The sequence below is a fragment of the Nomascus leucogenys genome, chromosome 4 (genome assembly GCF_006542625.1).
Source record: "Nomascus leucogenys isolate Asia chromosome 4, Asia_NLE_v1, whole genome shotgun sequence".
Lineage (NCBI taxonomy): Eukaryota > Metazoa > Chordata > Mammalia > Primates > Hylobatidae > Nomascus > Nomascus leucogenys.
The window spans coordinates 92,867,350-92,887,255 of NC_044384.1; the positions used below are offsets into that span (position 1 = coordinate 92,867,350).

The 19,906-nt window shown below is 57.9% G+C and overlaps 1 protein-coding gene across 1 annotated transcript in view; it reads right to left on the reverse strand.

The window, feature by feature from the left end:
• Nucleotides 1–11,680: 11,680 nt before the first annotated feature.
• Nucleotides 11,681–19,906, reverse strand: part of MUC5B (mucin 5B, oligomeric mucus/gel-forming) — a 36,909-nt gene continuing 28,683 nt past the window's right edge. Inside the window, exons 35-50 of the mRNA XM_030811524.1 lie at nucleotides 18,677–18,930; nucleotides 18,148–18,334; nucleotides 17,762–17,987; nucleotides 17,474–17,649; nucleotides 17,105–17,174; nucleotides 16,561–16,661; nucleotides 16,062–16,093; nucleotides 15,620–15,800; nucleotides 15,127–15,231; nucleotides 14,954–14,991; nucleotides 14,249–14,368; nucleotides 13,654–13,740; nucleotides 13,412–13,534; nucleotides 13,163–13,205; nucleotides 12,828–12,930; nucleotides 11,681–12,172 (exon numbers count right to left, since the gene is read on the reverse strand). Coding sequence (XP_030667384.1) covers nucleotides 11,953–12,172; nucleotides 12,828–12,930; nucleotides 13,163–13,205; nucleotides 13,412–13,534; nucleotides 13,654–13,740; nucleotides 14,249–14,368; nucleotides 14,954–14,991; nucleotides 15,127–15,231; nucleotides 15,620–15,800; nucleotides 16,062–16,093; nucleotides 16,561–16,661; nucleotides 17,105–17,174; nucleotides 17,474–17,649; nucleotides 17,762–17,987; nucleotides 18,148–18,334; nucleotides 18,677–18,930 — 2,066 coding nt within the window. The 3' untranslated portion in view covers nucleotides 11,681–11,952. The remainder of the gene's footprint in view (nucleotides 12,173–12,827; nucleotides 12,931–13,162; nucleotides 13,206–13,411; nucleotides 13,535–13,653; nucleotides 13,741–14,248; nucleotides 14,369–14,953; nucleotides 14,992–15,126; nucleotides 15,232–15,619; nucleotides 15,801–16,061; nucleotides 16,094–16,560; nucleotides 16,662–17,104; nucleotides 17,175–17,473; nucleotides 17,650–17,761; nucleotides 17,988–18,147; nucleotides 18,335–18,676; nucleotides 18,931–19,906) is intronic.

Consider the following 19,906-nt stretch of genomic DNA (forward strand, 5'->3'; position numbering starts at 1 on the left):
ATTAGCCGAGTGTGGTGGTGAGTGCCTGTAACCCCAGCTACTCGGAAGGCTGAGGCGGGAGAATCGCTTGAACCCGGGAGCGGAGGTTGCAGTGAGCTGAGATCGTGCCACTGCACTCCAGCCTGGGCGAAAGAGTGAGACCCTGTCTAAAATTTTTAAAGAGACAAAGCACTGGGATTTTGTTCTATGATATATAAAATATTTTATGGTCCAGAGTCAAAACACAAAACAAGGTGAATTCACAGAGACCACATTTTCCTCGCCTGTGCTTCTGTCCCCGTCTGCTCTCCTCCCTGTAGGCGAGTGTGTCTGTTCCCCTTCGCGTGGCCTTCCTTGGCCTGGTGTGCATTTGATGCAAGCAAATCACACATGCACGGAAAAGTGGAGATATCTCCACACTGTCACAGGGACCCTTCCTTTCCGCAGCAGCCTGGCCTGTGATGTGTCCCTTCCATGGACGTCTGGGTCACTCTCATTTGTGGCTGTGACTGATGGCATTGGTTCTTCTGTGGAAAAGACCCCTGGGCGTGGGACTCCTGAGCAAAGATGGACCTGCCTCCCCTGCCCAAATCCCAACCCACTTCCTGGTGCCCTGTCCCCATCACCTGGCATCCCCATCACCGGGCGTCCCCATCACCGGGCGTCCCCATCACCAGGCGTCCCCATCGCCAGGCTGGCCTCTCCGTCCCAGTGCTGTCTTGGTGCAGCTGCAGTTAGGATCTCTTTTATTTAGTTTTTATTTTTTGTATTTATTTTTATTTTTAGATTTTATTTATTTATTTATTTATTTATTTATTTATTTATTTATTGCTGTGCGGCGGGTTCGCAGCCCCCGGATCCCCTGGGCCCGGCCTGGCCTTCCCGGCACCCCCGCCTCCTGCATCCTCGCAGGGCTGGCCCGCGCCCGGCTTCTCCTTCTAGAGGCTTCCTGGCTGTTCGTGTTGGGACTTACCAAGGAACTTCTTCCGGATAAGCTTGTTCAGAGCTCATTTAATGAACTCGGGGAAAGTAGCTTCCCACGCGCCCATCCATCGTGCGGACCCCCGGGGGCCGCTGCGCTGAGGGGTGAGGGGGTCGCTGGCCGCCTGTTGGCCTCGCAGCTGCGCCGCCTGAGGGTCCCTGAATTCCGGGGGTTTCCAGCCTTCTCGAGGTTTCCATGGTTACCTGGCTCCGAAAGAGACGACTTCTCTTTCCCTCCACGCCGGGTTCCTGCTGCTGCATCCCAGGCCCCGGCAGGGGGATGTGATTGGGGAGGGGCGGGGGGTTCCAGGGCGGGAGGTGCAGGGTGGGGGGTGCAGGGCGGGGGTTCCAGGGCGTGGGGCGGGGGGTTCCAGGGCCCGCTGGTGAGAGGAGCAGGGCCGGTCCTGGGGACCCGCGGTGGGTGGGGAGGAAATGCAAGGCGGAGTCCTGCTCCCTCCCAGCGGAAGGCGCCCCGGGACCCACTCAGACCGCGGTGCATCCCAAACGTCCCAGCGACCCTTAGTTGGGGAAACGGGCAGAGACCCTGCAGGGGGTGGCCCGGGCCCTGCGTGTCCTCTGGGGCCTTTGCCGCGGCCCCTCCTGTGCCCCGCACCACCCTGGACGTGCTCTGTGTGGGCGGGCGGCTCAGCCCTGCCCGGTGGCCCCAGGAAGTGCTGAAATGAACGAGGTCCCCTGGTCCCCGCCCCCGGGGCATCCAAGAGTAAAGGGACACGCAGCACCAGCAAGGTGCCCCAGGCTGGGGGGGTCCCAAACGCCGCTCCCAGGTCCCTCCTTCCCAGCTGGAGTGGAGAAGAGCCCACTCAGCCTGGTTCCTGCCGCTGAGCAAAGGGCGGACACTTCTCTTGGATTTTAGTTTTGAAAACAGTGTTCAAAGCGTCTCTTTGAACTGTAGATTTCTGCAGAGAAACGTTTTTGGAAGCAAAACCCTGACACCAAGTTTTACTCGAAATGGAAAGTGCCAGGTAGGGAACAGAAAAGGAAGGCCTGCAGGTGCGCGGCTTTCCCCAGAGCTTGGCAAAGTCCCTGTTACCTTAAATTTCTAGCCTCAAAAATAAAATGCTGGTGCCACACTCCCCGACACAGAGCCGGCCTCACTGCTCAGCATGAGAGTCAGGCTTTAAACATCCACCTTCCCTTGAACGTGCTGGCGGGCATCGCTGTGCAAAGCATGACACCTGACCCCGCAGGAAACCCCTTCTTACTCATTTGCAGTGTCACTGAAAGAAACTTATCTCCCGTGCCTGTTAACTGTCAGGTATCACTAAAGTTAAAGCAATAAAGCTCACTTAAGAGAAGATGGAAAAGTGAGAAACAGTGAAAATGACAGTACAGACATCACAAACTCAGCATGAGTTTCCTCGAGGCGTGACACCGGTTTGTGATTATGACTGGCAGGCTGAGCAGTGCCGAGTGTGAGGTATTTGCCCCAGTGCAGGCAGGAGGGACTGCGGTGGGCTCTGCCTCTCGGAGGACCTGAGGCTGCCCCAGGGCCCTCCCCGCTGCCCCCACTCGCTTTGGGGAGTGGGTGAGACTTGGCCTTCTTTGCTGACTCACCATACACCACTCCAGGCCCCGCTGCCCCAGGCCAGCTCCCTCTGCCTCCTCAGCGCCTGTTCTGGGCCCCAGAAGTGGCTGGAAGGGTCCTCAAGACCTCGATGGCCTCTATTCAGCGAGGGAGCAGATTCGGGGGGAAATGAGGAGGAGGCCCCCAGGGTCACCCAGACCCGGGGAAAAGTGGCCAGAGAGCTGCTTGCTTCCCACAAACACCACAATCACCCCTTGCAGGGTAAAGTTTCGCACAAGTCTCTGAGTGCAGAGAGCCTGGGCCAGAAGGCCAGGCCCTGAGTTCTGGAACAGGCGAGGACCCACCCAGGCTGCCCCATCCCTCCACCCTCAGTGAATGGCGACAGCCTCTGGGCTTTCTACTGCCTGTTGGCCCCCAACCCAGACCAAGCCCCTTCCCTCTGGTGAGCCTGGCCATGGAGATGGGTTCACCCCGACGGCTGCGTCCAGGCATCAGCAGGGCTGAAGGAGCCCTGACAGAACGCACATGGCCCACCAGGCCGGGCATGTGGTGATGGGTCAGGGTCCTTTCTGGTGGGCCAGGGACTCCCAAGGCCTAGGACCAGGGTTCCAGAGGGAAGGACAGCAGGGCCCCAGCTGGATCCCGCATCCAGGGCTGTGGCATGGGAAGAGAAAAGTTTCAGGAGCCGAGACTTGGCCCTTGGCCCCTGGCCCCAGAGTCCCAGAGGGCAGGGCCAAGGGCCAGGTAAGGACCCACAGAGGCAGGATGGTCTTCAGCACAGACACCTCATCGTTAAGCTCTTTCTCATGACGCTGTGGGGCTTTGGACATGTTCTCTTGACCATGGAGAGGAAATGGAGCCAGGGGGATGCAGCTGGTCCCAGCCGAGAGAGTGAGCTCAGAGAGAGTGTGTCCAGTCACAGGCTCCAGGGATGCAGCTGGTCCCAGCCGAGAGAGTGAGCTCGGAGTGTGTCCAGTCACAGGCTCCAGGGATGTAGCTGGTCCCAGCCGAGAGAGTGAGCTTGGAGAGAGAGTGTCCGGGCAGAGGCTCCAGGGGGAGTAGGACTGAACCTTCCTCTGCCCGCTGAGCCTCAGTCCTCTCAGTGGGGACCACAGGACCTGGGCACATCAACCAGTGCTGGCAGAGTCCTGAGGCCTCTCCCAGGAGAGCTTTGGCCAGAGGTCATTAGAAGCCAAGGGGTGTCTCTGTGTTGCAGACACTCACTGGAGCAAATGCACAGCCCCAAGGGGCGGGTTTACAGCAGCTCGGGCGGCCCCCTCACAGGAGCCTCCAGAGCCCCTTGATGTGGCCACAGTGCAGCTGGCCCCTTGCAGGGTGTGCGTGAGCAGAACTGATAGGTACTGCTATACCTCTGAGGCCTGTATCCTCTCTTGAAAGGGGACACCTCATCCCAGAAATCCAGCAAGGTGGGTTTATTGAGACTGTCCCACTGAAAACAGCCCAAAATGATGGATACCATATGTTTTTAAATTCTTCCTGGAGTTTTTGAAAAGATGACAAAGGAAAGGCGAACCCAGAGAGGCGATTGCAGCGAACTTAAGCTTCAGTCCAGGTGGTCTTATGGGGATGGAGGATGGAGATGTACAATGTTCATGGATTGAAATAGTCAATACGTAAAGATGTCAGCTTCTCTCAAAGTAATTTAGTCAGTATAATCCCAAATTCCCAGCAAGCCCTATTTTGTTGTACTGTTTTTTTGTAAAGCTTGATAAGTTAATTCTAAATAGCTAGGAAGAGTCCAGACATTCTTGTAAAAGAAGCACAAAATGTGAAAGCTTGCTCAAATAGATATCAAGGCCGAGTGCAGTGGCTCACACCTGTAATCCCAGCACTTTGGGAGGCCGAGGCAGGTGCGTCACTTGATTTCAGGAGTTTGAGACAGCCTAACATGGCAAAACCCCACCTCTACTAAAAAGGCAAAATTAGCTGGGCATGGTGGCGGGCACCTGTAATTTCAGTTACTCAGGAGGCTGAGGCAGGAGAATCATTAGAACCCGGGAGGTGGAGGTCTCAGTGAGCTGAGATCGCACCATTGCACTTTAGCCTAGGCAACAGAGCGAGACTCTGTCTCAAAAAAAGAAAAAAAAAAAAAAAAAAGGCCGGGTGCAGTGGCTCATGCCTGTAATCCCAGCACTTTGGGAGGCTGAGGCAGGTGGATCAAGAGGTCAGGAGTTTGAGACCAGCTTGGCCAACATAGTGAAACCCTGTCTCTACTAAAAATACAAAAAATTAGCTGGGCGTGATGGTGGGTGCTTGTAATCCCAGCTATTTGGGAGGCTGAGGCAGGAGAATTGCTTGAAGCCGGGAGACGGAGGTTGCAGCAAGCTGAGATCGTGCCACTGCACTCCAGCCCGGGCGACAGTGCGAGACTCCGTCTCGAAAAAAAAAAAAAAAAAAAAATCAGGACTATCAGTACTGTTGTCTACAGTAAGAGAATAAAGAGTCCAGGGAACAACACAGACTGTAGAGATGACAGGGTGGGGAACAGATGGCCTTTTTAGCACATGATATTGGGCCAAGCAGCAAGATCTGTAAAATAAAATGGAGTCAGACCCCCTACTTCATGCCACTGTCATACACCATTTCTGGGTGGATTCAAAATTTAAAGGCAGAAGGCAAAATTGCAGAGCTTTTAGGAAATAATTCAGAAGACAGTGTTCCTGATCCCAAGGCAGAGAAGGGTTTTCTTAAATAAGACCAACAGGCACTAATTACGAAGGATTGAGTCGTTAAAGTTAGCAACTTCTGTATTGTGACCTGTGGATTTCTGTTAGGTGCGTTTCTTATTCGGATATAACAGGGCATGTAGGCCGGGCACGGTGGCTCACACCTGTAATCCCAGCACTTTGGGAGGTCAGGAGTGGGCGGATCACCTGAGGTCAGGAGTTCGAGACCTGCCTGGCCAACATGATGAAACCCCGTCTCTACTAAAAATACAAAAATTAGCTGGGTTTGGTGGCGCATGCCTGTCATCCCAGCTACTCGGAAGACTGAGGCCGGAGAATCACTTGAACCCAGGAGGCGGAGGTTGCAGTGAGCCGAGATCATGCCACTGCACTCCAGCCTATGCAACACAGCAAGACTCCATCTTAAAAAAAAAAAAAAACAAAACAAAAAAACCAGGGTAAGTCACCCATTTCTTTGCTCACCATTATGGCATGCTTGTGACTGCACTTGGCCACTGGTCACCTCTGTTAGTAGCTCATTCACAGAGGATCTGTGGGAAGTGACCTTCTCAGTCCTTGTATGTCAAAAATGTCCTTGTCACTCTTAAATGACAGTCTAGTTGGAATAGAATAGAATTCTGTGTTGATTTACCTTCCCTCAGCGCTTTGAAAAATATCATGGCACCATCTTGCTGCATCCAGTGTTACTAATGAGAAACCAGATACCTGTCTGGTTCTCATGCCTTTGTAGGTGAACTGCCTTGTCTTTCTGGTAGCTTTGAGGTTTTCTCTTTCTCTTGGGCATATTTTTGCTTGGTCTGTCTTGGCATTCATTGAAAGCTTTGAGTCTAAGACTTCATGTTTTCAGTTCTGAAAATATGGCCTCTCTTCCACTCTCTCTATTCTTTCCTTTTGGCATTCACTAGAAAAAGTGTCGAGATTTCCAGATCTATCCTCCAAATCCTCTATTAAACCTGACAGCTTGAGCACATGGCCTTTGTCTTTCTCTACTGACGGAGCATTTCCTCTCTTTCAGGATGTTAGCATCTCTGAGCTGCTTGGTGGTTTCAGGCTGAATGCCCATTTTCTGTAAAGAAAAGTGATGTCAGGCTCTGTGTCCCCACCCAAATCTCACCTTGAATTGTGTCTCCCAGAATTCCCATGTGTTGTGGGAGGGACCCAGGCAGAGGTAATTGAATCACGGGGGCCAGTCTTTCCCACATTATTCCCGTGATAGTGACTAAGTCTCACAAGATCTGATGGGTTTATCAGGGGTTTCCACTTGTGGTTCTTCCTCATTTTTCTCTTGCTGCCACCATGTAAGAAGTGGCATGATTCTGAGGCCTCCCCCGCCATGTGGAACTGTAAGTTCAATTAAACCTTTTTTTTCTTCTCAGTCTTGGGTATGTCTTTATCAGCAGTGTGAAAATGGACTAATACAATAAATTGGTACCGAGAGTGGGGCATTGCTGAAAAGATACCTGAAAATGTGGAAGTAATTTTGAAACTGGGTAACAGGCAGAGATTGGAACAGTTTGAAGAGCTCAGAAGAAGATAGGAAAATGCGGGAAAGTTTAGAACCTCCTAGAGACTTGTTGAATGGCTTTGACAAAAATGCTGATGGTGATATGAACAATAAGGTCCAGGCTGAGGTGGTCTCAGATGAAGATGAGGAACTTATTGGGAACTGGAGCAAAGGTGACACTTGTTATGTTTTAGCAAAGAAACTGGCAGCATTTTGCCCCTGCCCTAGAGATATGTGGAACTTTGAACTTGAGAAAGATGATTTAGGGTATCTGGCAGAAGAAATTTTTAAGCAACAAAGCATTAAAAAGGTGACTTGGATACTGTTAAACATTCCATTTTAAAAGGAAAATAGGCTGGGCACAGTGGCTCACACCTGTAATCCCAGCACTTTGGGAGGCTGAGGCGGGTGGATCACCTGAGGTCAGGAGTTCGAGACCAGCCTGGCCAACATGGAGAAACCCCATCTCTACTAAAATGCAAAAATTAGTCGGGCATTATGGTTCATGCCTGTAATCCCAGCTAGGGAGGCTGAGGCAGGAGAATCACTTGAACCTGGGAGGTGGAGGTTGCAGTGAGCCAAGATTGCACCACTGCACTCCAGCCTGGGTGACAGAGCGAGACTCCATCTCAAAAAAAATTTTTTTTGTTGTTAAAGGGGAAAACAGAGCGTAAAAGTTCAGAAAATTTGCAGCCTGATGATGCAGTAGAAAAGAAAAACCCATTTTTTGAGAAGAAATTTAAGCCGACTGAGGAAATTTGCTTAAGTAGCAAGGAGCCTAATGTTAATCACCAAGACCATGGGGAAAATATCTCCAGGCCATGTCAGAGACCTTCACAGCACCCCATCCCATCAGAAACCTGGAGGCCCAGGAGGAAAAAATGGTTTTGTGGGCTGGGCCCAGGGTCCCCATTCTGTGTGCAACCTAGGAACTTGGTGCCCTGCATCCCAGCCTCTCCAACTGTGGCTGAAAGGGGCCCAATGTGGAGTTCAGGCTGTGGCTTCAGAGGGTAGAAGCTCCAAGCCTTAGCAACTTCCACGTGGTGTTGAGTCTGTGGGTGCACAGAAGTCAAGAACTGAGGTTTGGGAACCTCCGCCTCAATTTCAGAACATTTATGGAAACATCTGAATGTCCAGGCAGAAGCTTGCTGTAGGGGCGGGGCCCTAATGGACAACCTCTGCTACGGCAGTGCACAAGGGAAATGTGGGGTTGGAGCCTCCACACAGAGTCCCTACTGGGCCACCACCTAGTGGAGCTGTGAAAAGAGGGCCACTGTCTTCCAGACCCCAGAAAGGTAGATCCACCAACAGCTTGCACCATGTGCCTGGAAAAGCCACAGACATTCAACACCAGCCCATGAAAGCAGCCAGGAGGGAGGCTGTATCCTGCAAAGCCACAGGGGTGGTGCTGCCCAAGACCATGGGAACCCACCTCTTGCATCAGCGTGAACTGGACATGACACCTGGAGTCAAAAGAGATCATTTTAGAGCTTTAAAATTTTACAGCCCCGCTGGATTTTGGACTTGCATGGGCCCTGTAGCCCCTTTGTTTTGGCCAATTTCTCCCATTTGGAACAGCTGTATTTACCCAATACATGTACCCTCGTTGTATCTAGGAAGTAACTAGCTTGCTTTTGATTTTACAGGTTCATAGGCAGAAGGGACTTGCCTTGTCTCAGATGAGATGTTGAACTGTGGACATTTGGGTTAATGCTGAAATGAATTAAGACCTTTGGGGACTTTTAGGAAGGCATGATTGGTTTTGAAATGGTTTTGAAATGTGAGGACATGAGATTTGGAGGTATCAGGGGCAGAATGATATGGTTTGGCTGTGTCCCCACCCAAATCTTACCTTGAATTGTATCTTCCAGAATTCCCACATGTTGTGGGAGGGACCCAGGCAGAGGTAATTGAATCATGGGGGCCAGTCTTTCATGTGCTATTTTTGTGATGGTTATTAAGTCTCACGAGATCTGGTGGGTTTATCAGGGGCTTCCACTTTTGCTTCTTCCTCATTTTCTCTTGCTGCTACCATGTAAGAAGTGCCTTTCACCTCCCACCATGATCCTGAGGCCTCCCCCAGCCATGTGGAACTGTAAGTCCAATTAAACCTCTTTTTCTTCCCAGTCTTGGGTATGAAGACAGTGTGAAAACGGACTAATACATCCCTGTGATCCCCACATGTCATGGGAGGGACACTGTGGGAGTGACTGGATTATGGGGGTGGTTTCCCCCATGCTGTTTTCGTGATAGTGAGTGAATTCTCATGAGATCTGATGGTTTCCTAAGCATCTGGCATCTCCCCTGCTAGGTCTCATTCTCTCTCCTGCCAGCTTGTGAAGAAAGTGCCTGCTTCTGCTTCACCCTCCACCATGATTGTAAGTTTCCTGAGGCCTCCTCAGCCAGGCAGAACTGTGAGTCAGTTAAACCTCTTTTCTTTATAAATTACCCAGTCTCGGGTATTTCTTTATAGCAGTGTGAGAATGGCCTCATACAAAAAGCTTTGGGCCCCCCTCTCAGCACTTCCCAAATGTTTCCTTTTCGGGATATCTGCTGGCTTTGCGGATGATTTACTTTCTTGTTTTCAACTGCTGCTATTTTAAAGTTTCTTTCTATCATTGTCATAGTTTTTGTGTCTGTGGGGGAAGACAGGCCCACTTTTCCATCTGGAAACCAGAAATCCCTTTTAAAACGTCTTTAAAGTCTAAGTAACATTGGTTTATATTCACTGTGTTTGTTTATTTATTTATTTATTTATTTTTATTTATTTATTTATTTTTTTTGAGACAGAGTCTCGCTCTGTCGCCCAGGCTGGAGTGCAGTGGCGCGATCTCAGCTCACTGCAAGCTCCACCTCCCGGATTCATGCCATTCTCTGGCCTCAGCTTCCCGAGTAGCTGGGACCACAGGTGCCCACCAACATGCCTGGCTAATTTTTTGTATTTTTAGTAGAGATGGGGTTTCACCGCGTTAGCCAGGATGGTCTCGATCTCATGACCTCGTAATATGCCCGTCTTGGCCTCCCAAAGTGCTGGGATTACAGGCATGAGCCACCGCGCCCGGCCCACTGTGTTTATTTTTATAGTTCGTTGCTCTGGGGCATTGCAGAGCCCTGTGGTTTTGAGTGTGGCCTCGACTCGGGCTGCCTGGGTGTGAGCCCAGCTTTCCCCCTGACAGAACCACACCTTTTCATTGCTTTGTGCCTCAGTGTTCCCATCTGTGGAGTGGGAGACACAATAGCAGACACCACACAGGGTATTGTCAGGATTGAATGATACAGTTCTGGGGCACAGAGACAGCACAGCATGGGCCTCTGAGAGGGGTGCTTGTACCCACACACTGACATAAATGGGTCTAAGGAAACCATCGCGCCGTGGGAATGACTGAGGTTCAGGAAACCATTTGTTTACACGTGGCGGAATGCAGACCCAGGTCAGGCAGTGAGCTGGCGCAACCTCCAGACAATCAGCCTCAGAGATGCAGGGTAAAGCTATAGAAGCTCACCCCAGTGGTGACCATCCTAGCACACCACCCACCAGAGCCCACCTGCAACCTTGTCAGGCCCCTGACTATCTCCAGCCCAGTCCTGGGGTGGCTGGCCCTGCTGGGCCTTGGCAAGGAGGGCAGGAGAGGCTGGAGCTCTGGAGTGCTGGCAGGGGCCTGGCCGAGCCCCCAGAAGCTGGGAGCTCTGTAAATGTACAGTATGATGGCATCGCTTCCTGGGCAGGGCAGGACCCCCCCAAGGGCGGAGGGCAGAGGCAGGCCCCGGTGTGGGGAAGGCCCCACTCTGCACCCACACTAGAGGCTTCCATAGCCAGGCACGAGCATTGCTTTCGTCTCCCCAGGCCACGTTCTGCCTGTAGCCACCCCCTGCCCAGTAGGAGGTCATTTTGTGTCCAAAGCTCCCTGCATCCCACTGTGCCGAGGTCCTGGCTGGCACCACCTTCACTGTCTTCCCTACCCACACCTGCAGCCCCAGCTGCCGACCCCACCCATCCCACAGGCTCCCCGATACCCTGCTGTCTGCACCAGGTGCTCTCTGCTCTGGACAGAGCAACAGAAAGGAAGGGCAGAAAGCCCTGCCCGTGCGTGTGGAGGCGGGACAGGAGGCGAGCAAGCTCACGTGTGGCTCGTGTAGCAAGTGCCCCAAGGAAAGCATTCCCGGGGAGGTGTGCATAGCACGGGGTGAAAGGCGGCCCCACAGGGCCCAGCACCAGCCTGGGAGCATTGCACCCGGCTCCGTGCACCTGCCCTGGGGGGCGGCTGCCTTCCCGCTGACCGGGCCTGGTTGCCTGCCTGCCCCACTGACTGCTTCCGTCTTCCTACATGAGCTGGTTTCCTCACACAATCCACTATGCTGGAAATAACAGCCGGGGTGACCTCTGGGTCCTGGTGGCCCCCTGCCCCCTGTCCCCTGGGCAGTGCTCCCACAGCCCAAGACTGACTCTCGGGGTGCCCACAGGGGCATGTGGATGACCAAGCGGCTCCTTGTCCCCCACCCTGCCTGGCCTTCCCAGAGGCTTCCTGGCCCTTCAGTGGCTGCTGGGGGTCCTGCACCATCCCCCGCATGTGTCCTCCAGCCTGCAGGCCCCAGGCAAGCAGCCCACAGAGGACCTGGACAGCCTGGGAAAGACGGTAGGCAAGAAAAGACGTCAGGACAGGAAACGTACTCGATGCTCAGGGTTTATTTGCAAAACTGGGCTGGGTTGAGCAGAGGGGGCTTTGGGATGCTGACCCCTCTCTGACCTGGCGGTTGCAACCTCAGCCCTGAGGTACCCTGCAGCAGGCGTGGACAGGCGGCCGCCTTGCCTATCGCAGCTTCCTGGCAGCAGCTGGCCTTGCCTGGACAAGCCTGTCTGTGCCCCAGCGGCTGGACGTGGCCAGCCGGAATCCGTGCTGCACGGGGGTTCCGGCCGTGGCAGGGACACATAGGCCTGCACATGTTTAGTTTGTTCCAGGGCGTCCCAGTGACATCAGGGAGGGGCAAGGCCAAGGTGGGCCACAGGCTCTCCCAGGGCAGGACTCCTGAGTGGCGCCCTCCTGAAAGGGGTCCTGCTGGCCCCTCACCCTTCCAGGGCTGGTTTCACCCATGGGGTGGGCAGCAGGAGCACGGAGCACGGGGTGCCACACACAGAGGCCGGGGGGCTCTGCGGAGCAGGCCCAAGGTTTTCATGATTGGACAATGCACGTCTTGGCTCCAGGTGGACAGAGCATGGGGATGGAGGCAGAATGTCCTCAGACAGCAGTGGCCTCCTGGGCCAGGAAGCCAGGGGTGTGTGGGGGAGCCCTGGGAGCAGGGACGCAGAAGGGCGTGCAGCCACACTCATCCACGTGGGTGTACGTGTGCAGGATGGCTGAGCCGTCGGGACAGCGCAAGGGTACCGTTTCCTCATGGACCCGCCTCTCCTGGCAGCAGGTGCACTGGTGCTGCATGGCCTGGGCCTCTGCCAAGTACCTGTGGACGCAGAGTGGCCCTCACATCAGCCACTTTGGCCCCGCCGTTTCTCTGCCCAGCCATGGTGACACGTGGGCCTCTGGGGTCCTGGGCCAGACGGCCGCCCCCTTCTGTCCATAGTGGCCTACTCTGTGGGTACGTGAGGCTTCACCTTCTCAGGTTGGGGCAGCTCTGGGCCCCCAGGGTCCCTTGGCTCCCAGCTCTGTCTTCTGTGGCCTGCACTTCCCCTGTCTGAACCGCTCCTCCAATCCTGCTGACCCTGATCAGCCCTTGACCCTTCCTCCTGCCTCTTCTAGCTAAGGGTCAACCCTGCTGGCCCCTCCTGCTGAAAGCCACAGTGGCAAGCCATGGGGGGCTTCACAGAAGGCTCTGGTTCTGCCCACCCTTCCCAGGGGGACACCTGGACCTGGGTTCGCAGCTGGGAGCTCTGTGCCATGTGGCTCGGCTCAGCCGGGCCCTGACCTGGCTAGGAGAGTGGCCCCAGGCTTTCTGCCAATGGACTTGGAGAGGGGGAGCCCTGCTGGGTAGCCCCTTCCCTCCTTCCTGGAGCTGGCGTAGGCCCTCCTGACCCAGAGCAGGCTGCCAGCCAGCTGACGGGCCAGGGCAGACCCACCACATGCAGGTGCTCTTGGCACAGGGCCAGGAGCCCACTCACTTGGACACTCCGGGGCAGGAGCCCTCGCAGAAGGTGATGTTGACCTCGGTCTTGCAGCCCTGGTGCCACAGGACGGTCATGTTGACGCGGACTTGACAGGAGTCTGGGAGGAGGAAAGGCAGATGCGGAGCCCCACTGGACCCTCACTCTGAGGGCCTGGACCTGCTGGGCCGACCATCCCCATGGGACCACCCCTCCCATGGCCCTCCAGGACCGAGGGTAGAGTCTGGACATGGGCATCCCACTGCTGCCCAGTGCAGATGTCTGGGCAGGAATGGATGGGCGGCAATGGGCTGGAGCTGTAGGGCTGGTATGGGAAGGTGGCTTCCACTTACCCTCCTCACAGGAGTAGCAGCAGCCGGTTTTCCTGAGGCTCCCCTGGGGGGCCAAAGACAGGGGCAGGGCTGTGGGTGGGGCCTCCCTGGTGGGTGTGGCCTCCTGGGGAGGGGTGGGGCCTCCCAGGCAGGGGCAGGGCCTCCCAGGCAGGGGCGGGGCCTCGCTGCTGTGCGGGGCATCCTAGACAGGGGTTGGGCCTCCCTGGTGGACAAGGACTCCCAGGCAGGGGTAGGGCCTCCAGCACACACCCTGCAGCTGGACACATCTGGGCAGGATGCAGGCTGTGGGGTCAGCAAATGGACTCCACCCTCAACCTCACAGAGGTACACAGTGCAGTTGTCCACACGGCTGTTGACCCAGGTTTCGTTCAGCTGAAATGCAGGGGTGAGAGTGGAAGCCGAGTAGAGATATCTCTTGTGTGGAGCCCCATTGAGGGTGAGGGTCTCCAGGGAGGGAGCTGAGAACTGCCCCCACATGCCTCTGCTGTTACCTGGACTGGCTGGCCATCGGGCGTGAGGCAGGCGGTCTGCATGCACTCCCCACAGCACTGCCCGGCCACTCTCTTGTACTCAAAGCCCTGTGGGGACATGAGGGGCGTCAGGCCCTAACCCTCTCCTCCAGCGCCTGCCCCGCCCAGCCTGCCCTCCTGTCTACACCCCAGTGGTCCAGGGTCCCTTAGCCCTGTCCCTGCCTGGGCCTATACCCAAAGAAGTTGCCCCCACTCAGTTATCCTGGCTCAGCCTCACCCCAGTTTCCAGCACCTTCTCTCTGCCTACCCCTGCCTTCCTGGAACCTGACCCCAGCCCCTGTCCCCAGCAGCCTGCAGGTCCTGTCCCACCCCCAGACCCCCTCAGTCATCCTCCTACTTCATACCCTCCCTTTGCAAACAAACAAGACCCCAGCAGTGGCTGAGCTAGAGAACCCCAGGGAGCCAGGATAAGTAACTCAGGGCTGGGTCTGCCCAGCAGCTGTGGGCTCACCTGGGGGCAGGTGCCTCGGGTCTCACCTGGGGGCGGTGCCTCGGGGGCTCACCTGGGGGCGGGTGCCTCGGGGGCTCACCTGGGGGCAGGTTACTCAGGTCTCACCTGGGGGCAGGTAGTATTGTTGCAGGCATCCTCCTGACATTGCACCGTTGGGTCCTGGGTGTCCCCAGAGAGGCAGGTACATGTGTGGCAGGGAAGGGCCCCTGGGAAGTTTGCACCAACCTGCAATGGGTAGGAGGGTGGCACTGAGGGCACTGGTGGGGCACCAGGGCCAGGACCTCTCCCCGTGACCCACTGGGGCCCGCAGAGAGTTGTTCCTTCCTCAGATGGAGCATGGATGCACCCCTGGCTGAGCATGGACCCGGGCAGGCAGGGAGCTGATGCACACAGGGACCACAGGTGGGCAGGGAATCCCGGCAGGCAGAGACCCCATGTGGGCAGGAATCTGGGTGGGCAGAGACCCCATGGGGGCAGGAATCCGGTGGGCAGGAATCCAGGCGGGTAGGAATCTGGGCGGGCAGGAATCCGGGCGGGCAGGGACCCCAGGCAGGTGTGTGCTGCCCCCAGGCTGTTGGTGGGAGCCCCTGAAAGGACCTTTCAGAGGCAGCAGGTGTGGAGCTCATGCTGTCGACGTAAGGTGCCCCCGAGTCCCAAGCACGTCCCAGCTCTGACGTGCCCAGGGCCCCTGTGCGGATCTGCCCTCATGGCAGGAATGTCAAGACAAGGAGTGGGGCTCAGAGGGCCCCGGGGCATCCCACACACATGTTCAGGTCCCAGGGCCACACCCACCCACTGCTGTGCCCTTACCCCGTAGAAGGTGCCATTGTATGAACACAGCTGAGGTCCTGGAAGGAAAGGGAGCTAAGCCCACAACAGGTGGTGGGGAGCATGTGCTCCAGCGCTCCCACCGTCCTGCACCTCCCACCCAGGCGAGAGGCCACCCAGGAGCCCGGCCCCAGCCCTGCCCCAGCCCCGCTCACTGCAGCGGAAGGTGGGACAGCAGTCGCCCTCCTCCTGGGTGCAGATCAACTCCTGCCCTGGCGGGCACACGGGCAGGCTCTGGGGGCAGGTGGTTGTGTCGCACACTGTGGGAGGACGGAGGCCACTGTCCGGGTGCTGCTCACTCCTCCTCCAGACCGCTTGTTCCCAGAGTAAGTTGCAGGCATGCTTTTCCCCGAGGACCTGACCGTTTCACGGCCCCTGGGGACTCCCTCCAGGCCCCTTGCTTGGCCACCTCCCTGCTGCTTCCCACGTCCCTGGGCCACTCCTGGGCAGGCTAGAGGTCACCAGCCTCATCCTTAGGAGGAGAATGAAGCACCTGGAAGCCATCTCTGCCGAGTGGTCCTGCCACGGTCACACCAGGACACAGTGGCTCTCCTCTGCTCTCCTGTGCCCAACCCGCAGGCCCCTGGTGGGTGCCGGCTCTGTCCCCCCTCACCCTACGCCGGGCACCTCTGCTCTGCAGGGTCTTACCGCACACCGTCTCGGGGCAGCAGGGGTTGTCGGCCCGGGGCCTGGTCACGGTCACAAAGCCGGGACGGCTGCACGGCAGGGGCTGACCCTGGGCCTCACAGGGCAGGGGCTTGCACTGCACCGACACTGAGCCCTCGTCACACACGCAGGACTGGCAGTTGCTGACCCACCGCTCCCCGGGCTGGAATGGATCAAGGGGGTCCCTGAGGGCTCCTGGACAGGCACAGGTCAACTCTGGGCATCTGTCCAGCCACCCCCTCCCACCTCGGGCTGGTACCCGAGTGGCCCAGAGTGATGGGGCAGGAAGCCCACACCAGCCACCGGCACGTCCACGTCACACTCGGGCGCCCCACAGCTGCCCTGTGTGATGGGGATGATCCTTCCCTCCCTCCCTCAGCTCGCGAGAGGGTGGGGTAGGGCAGGTGGGGGTGGAGCCACTCACGAATTTGGGAAATCCATCGGGTCCCACGCAGGCTGGAAAGAAAACAGCATGGCGTCACTGAGGGTGCTGAGGTTGCAGGCGGAGGGGCCTCTGGCCATGAGAGGTGCTATCAGGCCTGGAGCCTGCTTCCCCTCGGGATGGAAGGCCCTGGAGAACTTTTGGGGTATCAGATGTGGCTGGAGCTCAGGCCAGGGCACCGTAAGCCCAGCTGTCAGTGCACAGAAGCCTCGTCCATGGTGGTGGGAGGCAGGGCTCAGGGGAGGGACCACCACAGCATCACACAAGGGCAGAGCCTCCCTGTGGGGCTTCAGGGGACCGTGGGGGCTCTGCAGGGCTCAGGGCTACTCTGGGGCCATCCCGTGCTCTGGTGGGGCAGAACAGGTCACAGGGGTCAGCTGGGGAGAGGGGAGAGCACATCACGGTCCTGGGCGGCTCCTCCCACCCTGTGTGTGCTTGGGTCGAGCCCAAGGTCGTTCCCGCAGCAGGTGGCGGAGCTTACGGCAGGCCTGCACGCAGATGCCTGTGTGTGTGTTGAAGAGGATCTGGTCCTCAGGGCAGAAGCAGCCCTCCGCCAGACCGTCCAGCTGTGGATTCTGGTTCCTGCAGGACGACAAGAGAGGCCCTGAGACCTAGAGATCCAGGAGGCCTCCACTGTCATCCACGTGAGTCCCCAGGATGGGCATTGGGGAGCGGGGAAGGAGATGAATGGGTGGAGTGCAGGGCTCAGGGTGGGTGGGGCTGGGGGCGGGGATGTGTGGGGCTGGGGTGGGGATGGGCGGGGCTGAGTGGATGGGGATGGTTGGGGCTTGGGGGCGGGGCCAGGTGGGGATGGGGGACTAGGCGTGGCCAGGGATGCGCCCCCTGCCCGACTCTGTCTCTAAGGCATCTGGGAGCAGCAGGGGATGTTTTTCAAGGAGTCCTGGGCTCGGGCACCCCAGAGATCTGTGGCTCACAGTGGGACACCCTCTGGCCTCCTCCTGCTCCCCCAGACAGGTCAGGCAGGCCTGGGTGGCAGAGAAGGCACCAGCCATCCCTGTACTCACCTGGAGTTGCAGGTGGCAGGCTGTATGCGGCCGCATGGCTTGTACACTTTGGTGGGCGGGCAGGTGAGGTCTGTGGGCACAGAGAGGTGTCAGACAAGCCAAGGAGTCTGGGGGGCCCAGGGCCACCCCCACTCACCACACAGGCCACTCAGGCTGAGGGGTCTGGGGGGGCCCAGGGCTGCCCCCACTCACCGCACAGGACACTCAGAGAGGCCGAGGAGGCTGGGGGGCCCTGGGCCGCCCCCACTCATCGCACAGGACACTCAGAGAGGCCGAGGAGTCTGGGGGGCCCTGGGCCACCCCCACTCACCGCACAGGACACTCAGAGAGGCCGAGGAGTCTGGGGGACCCAGGGCCGCCCCCACTCACCGCACAGGCCACCGGTTGCACCTCGCCAGTCACTGCACACTCCCCGGGTGCGGCAGAGTGCTGCGTAGGCCTCCAGGCTCTGGCAGGGCACCTCGGGGCGGCCCCCGCAGTGGTCGCTGATGCAGGCGTTGAAGAATGGGCCCGGGGGCACAAGGTCGTGGCACTCAGCAAAGACCCTGTGGGGCAAAGCAATCAGGACAGAGGGCACCCAGCCCCAGGGAGCTGCGTGCATGCGTGCGTGCAGGCGGGGGCGCCCCAGGGCCTGCAACTCCGGAGGGGAGGACTCACTGGCTCAGCATCAGATCGCAGAGCGGCTGCGGTGGGCACGGGCTGGGGGTGGGTGTGCTAGACACCGGGGCCGGGGGGCTGGCAGTGGGGGGTGTGCCAGTCGGGGCCCAGCAGCCATCCTTTCTGCTGTCGGGGACCAGCCAAGTCTTGGCCATGTCCTTGCAGCTGGCGGCAGTGGTTCCATCCCGCTGGAGACAGTCGTCCCTCTGGTTGTTGGTGCAGGTGCCTGGGGGTGGGGGTGTCACCGCGGGGCTGGAATCCGGGGAGCCTTTCGCAGCCCCCACCCCCCTCCCCCACTCATTCCCCTCCCCAGGCTTCCCCTACGCTCACTGGGTTGTCAGGCCCAGCAGCAGCCCTGCCCCGGACAGGACCCGCCGCCCACTCACCGCACTGGCCCTCGGTGTTGTTGTGGAAGAGGCTGTGGGGCAGCCGGGCCTGGAAGACGTGGCCATCGAAGGTGATGCTCACGCCCAGGGCAGGAATGTCCACACGCATGGTGGTGGTCCCCGTCACAGACACCAGCACGCCGTTCTTGCTGAAACCGCTGCTCACCGGAATTTTGTCAAACAGGGTCTGGGGGAATCCGGGGGAACCCTGAGCCGGGAGGCAGTGCCAGGCGAGCTCGGGGAGCGGGGCTTCCCTTTGGGGCTCTGCCTTGATGTGCAGAGACCCCCCTGTGTATCCCCCACCCCAAAGCCCAGATCTTCCCCAGGGGCCTGGAGTCTCCAGTTGGCTGCATTTAGGCCACGGGGTGTGCTCGGCCTTAGGTGGCCCCACAGGCCTTCCCTGCCCCCTGGGAGCTGTCTTGGGCACCGGGCCATTGCTGCGGCACCTGGGTCACCCCGGCCTGCAGTCGGCCTGCCCAGGTTCAGTTGGGACTGGGCCAACACTGTGCCACCTGCAGCCTGGACTCACCAGGCCCTCCTCCTTCCCATGCACCATGGTGACGGTGAGGACGATGTCCATGGACTTGTAGTGGATGCTGAGGGCGCGGGGGCAGCTGGCGGCAGCGGCAGAGGCTGCGCAGTAATTGTTGTCCAGGTAGAGGCTGAGATTCCCAAAGCGTGCGTGGATCTCTCTCATGAGGACATAGGTGCAGTTGCCCCGGAAGGTGTAAGAGGTGCCGTCAAAGGTGGAATAGTGGGAGCCGCCCCACATGCTGCAGATGCCTGTGGGACACAGATGGACGGGCTGGCAGGCTCCGTGGTGGTGCCCTCGTTCCCCAGGCGTCATGGCAGCCAGCATCACCACTGTGACTGCCACCTCGGGGAGCCACTGAAGCCCTGGGGCCTCAGCTGCCTCATCTATAAAAATGGGTCCAGTGTGTGGAATTGGGTCCCCCAAAATCTATGGCCACCCCAAAACCTCTGCACGTGGCTTTGCCGGGAGAAAGCGTCTTTGCAGATGGGATTAAGGGAAGCATCTTGAAATGACTTCATCGTGGACTAGCTGGGTGGGCCCTCAATCCAATGACCAGTGTCCTTACGGGAGACAGAAGAGACACAGACACAGAGAGGGGAGGCCACAGAGAGGCAGAGGCAGAGATCAGAGGGATGCAGCCACAGCCAAAGGACACCTGGAGTCCCCAAAGCTGGGAGAGGCAGGAAGGACCTCCCCAGACCCTCAGTGGGGAGTGTAGTCCCTGCCCGCCTGGATCTCAGACTTCCAGCTCCAGGACGGAGAGTGTGTTTCTGTTGTATAAGCTCCCCAGCTTGTGGCAGTTTGGAACAGCAGCCCTGGGCCAAGGACATGGGGAGGAGTGAGAAGGCCATCACTTCTTAGCGGCGGGTCCCGCATGGTGATAGAAGCCACTGTTAGGACCCGGGAGACAAAAGCTCCTCTGGGCTCCCGCTTCCATCCTGAGCTTCTCCTGGCCCCAGAAGCCCCTGGACGGGGTCCCTTTCAAAACACACAGGCTGATGTACAGAGAAGCTCAGCAAACCGGCCTCTGCTGCCTCTCCCTTGGGCTGTGTCAGCATTTTCAGCCCTGTGGATACAGAGCCTGCACACTAAAGGCTCTCAGGACATGCACCACTGAGGCCCGAGACAGCATGGTACGTGACGGTTTCCTGAAGGGATGCTAGCGATCTTCCAAACACCACCACCATGCCCCACCATGCCCCACTGCACCCCACCATGCCCCAC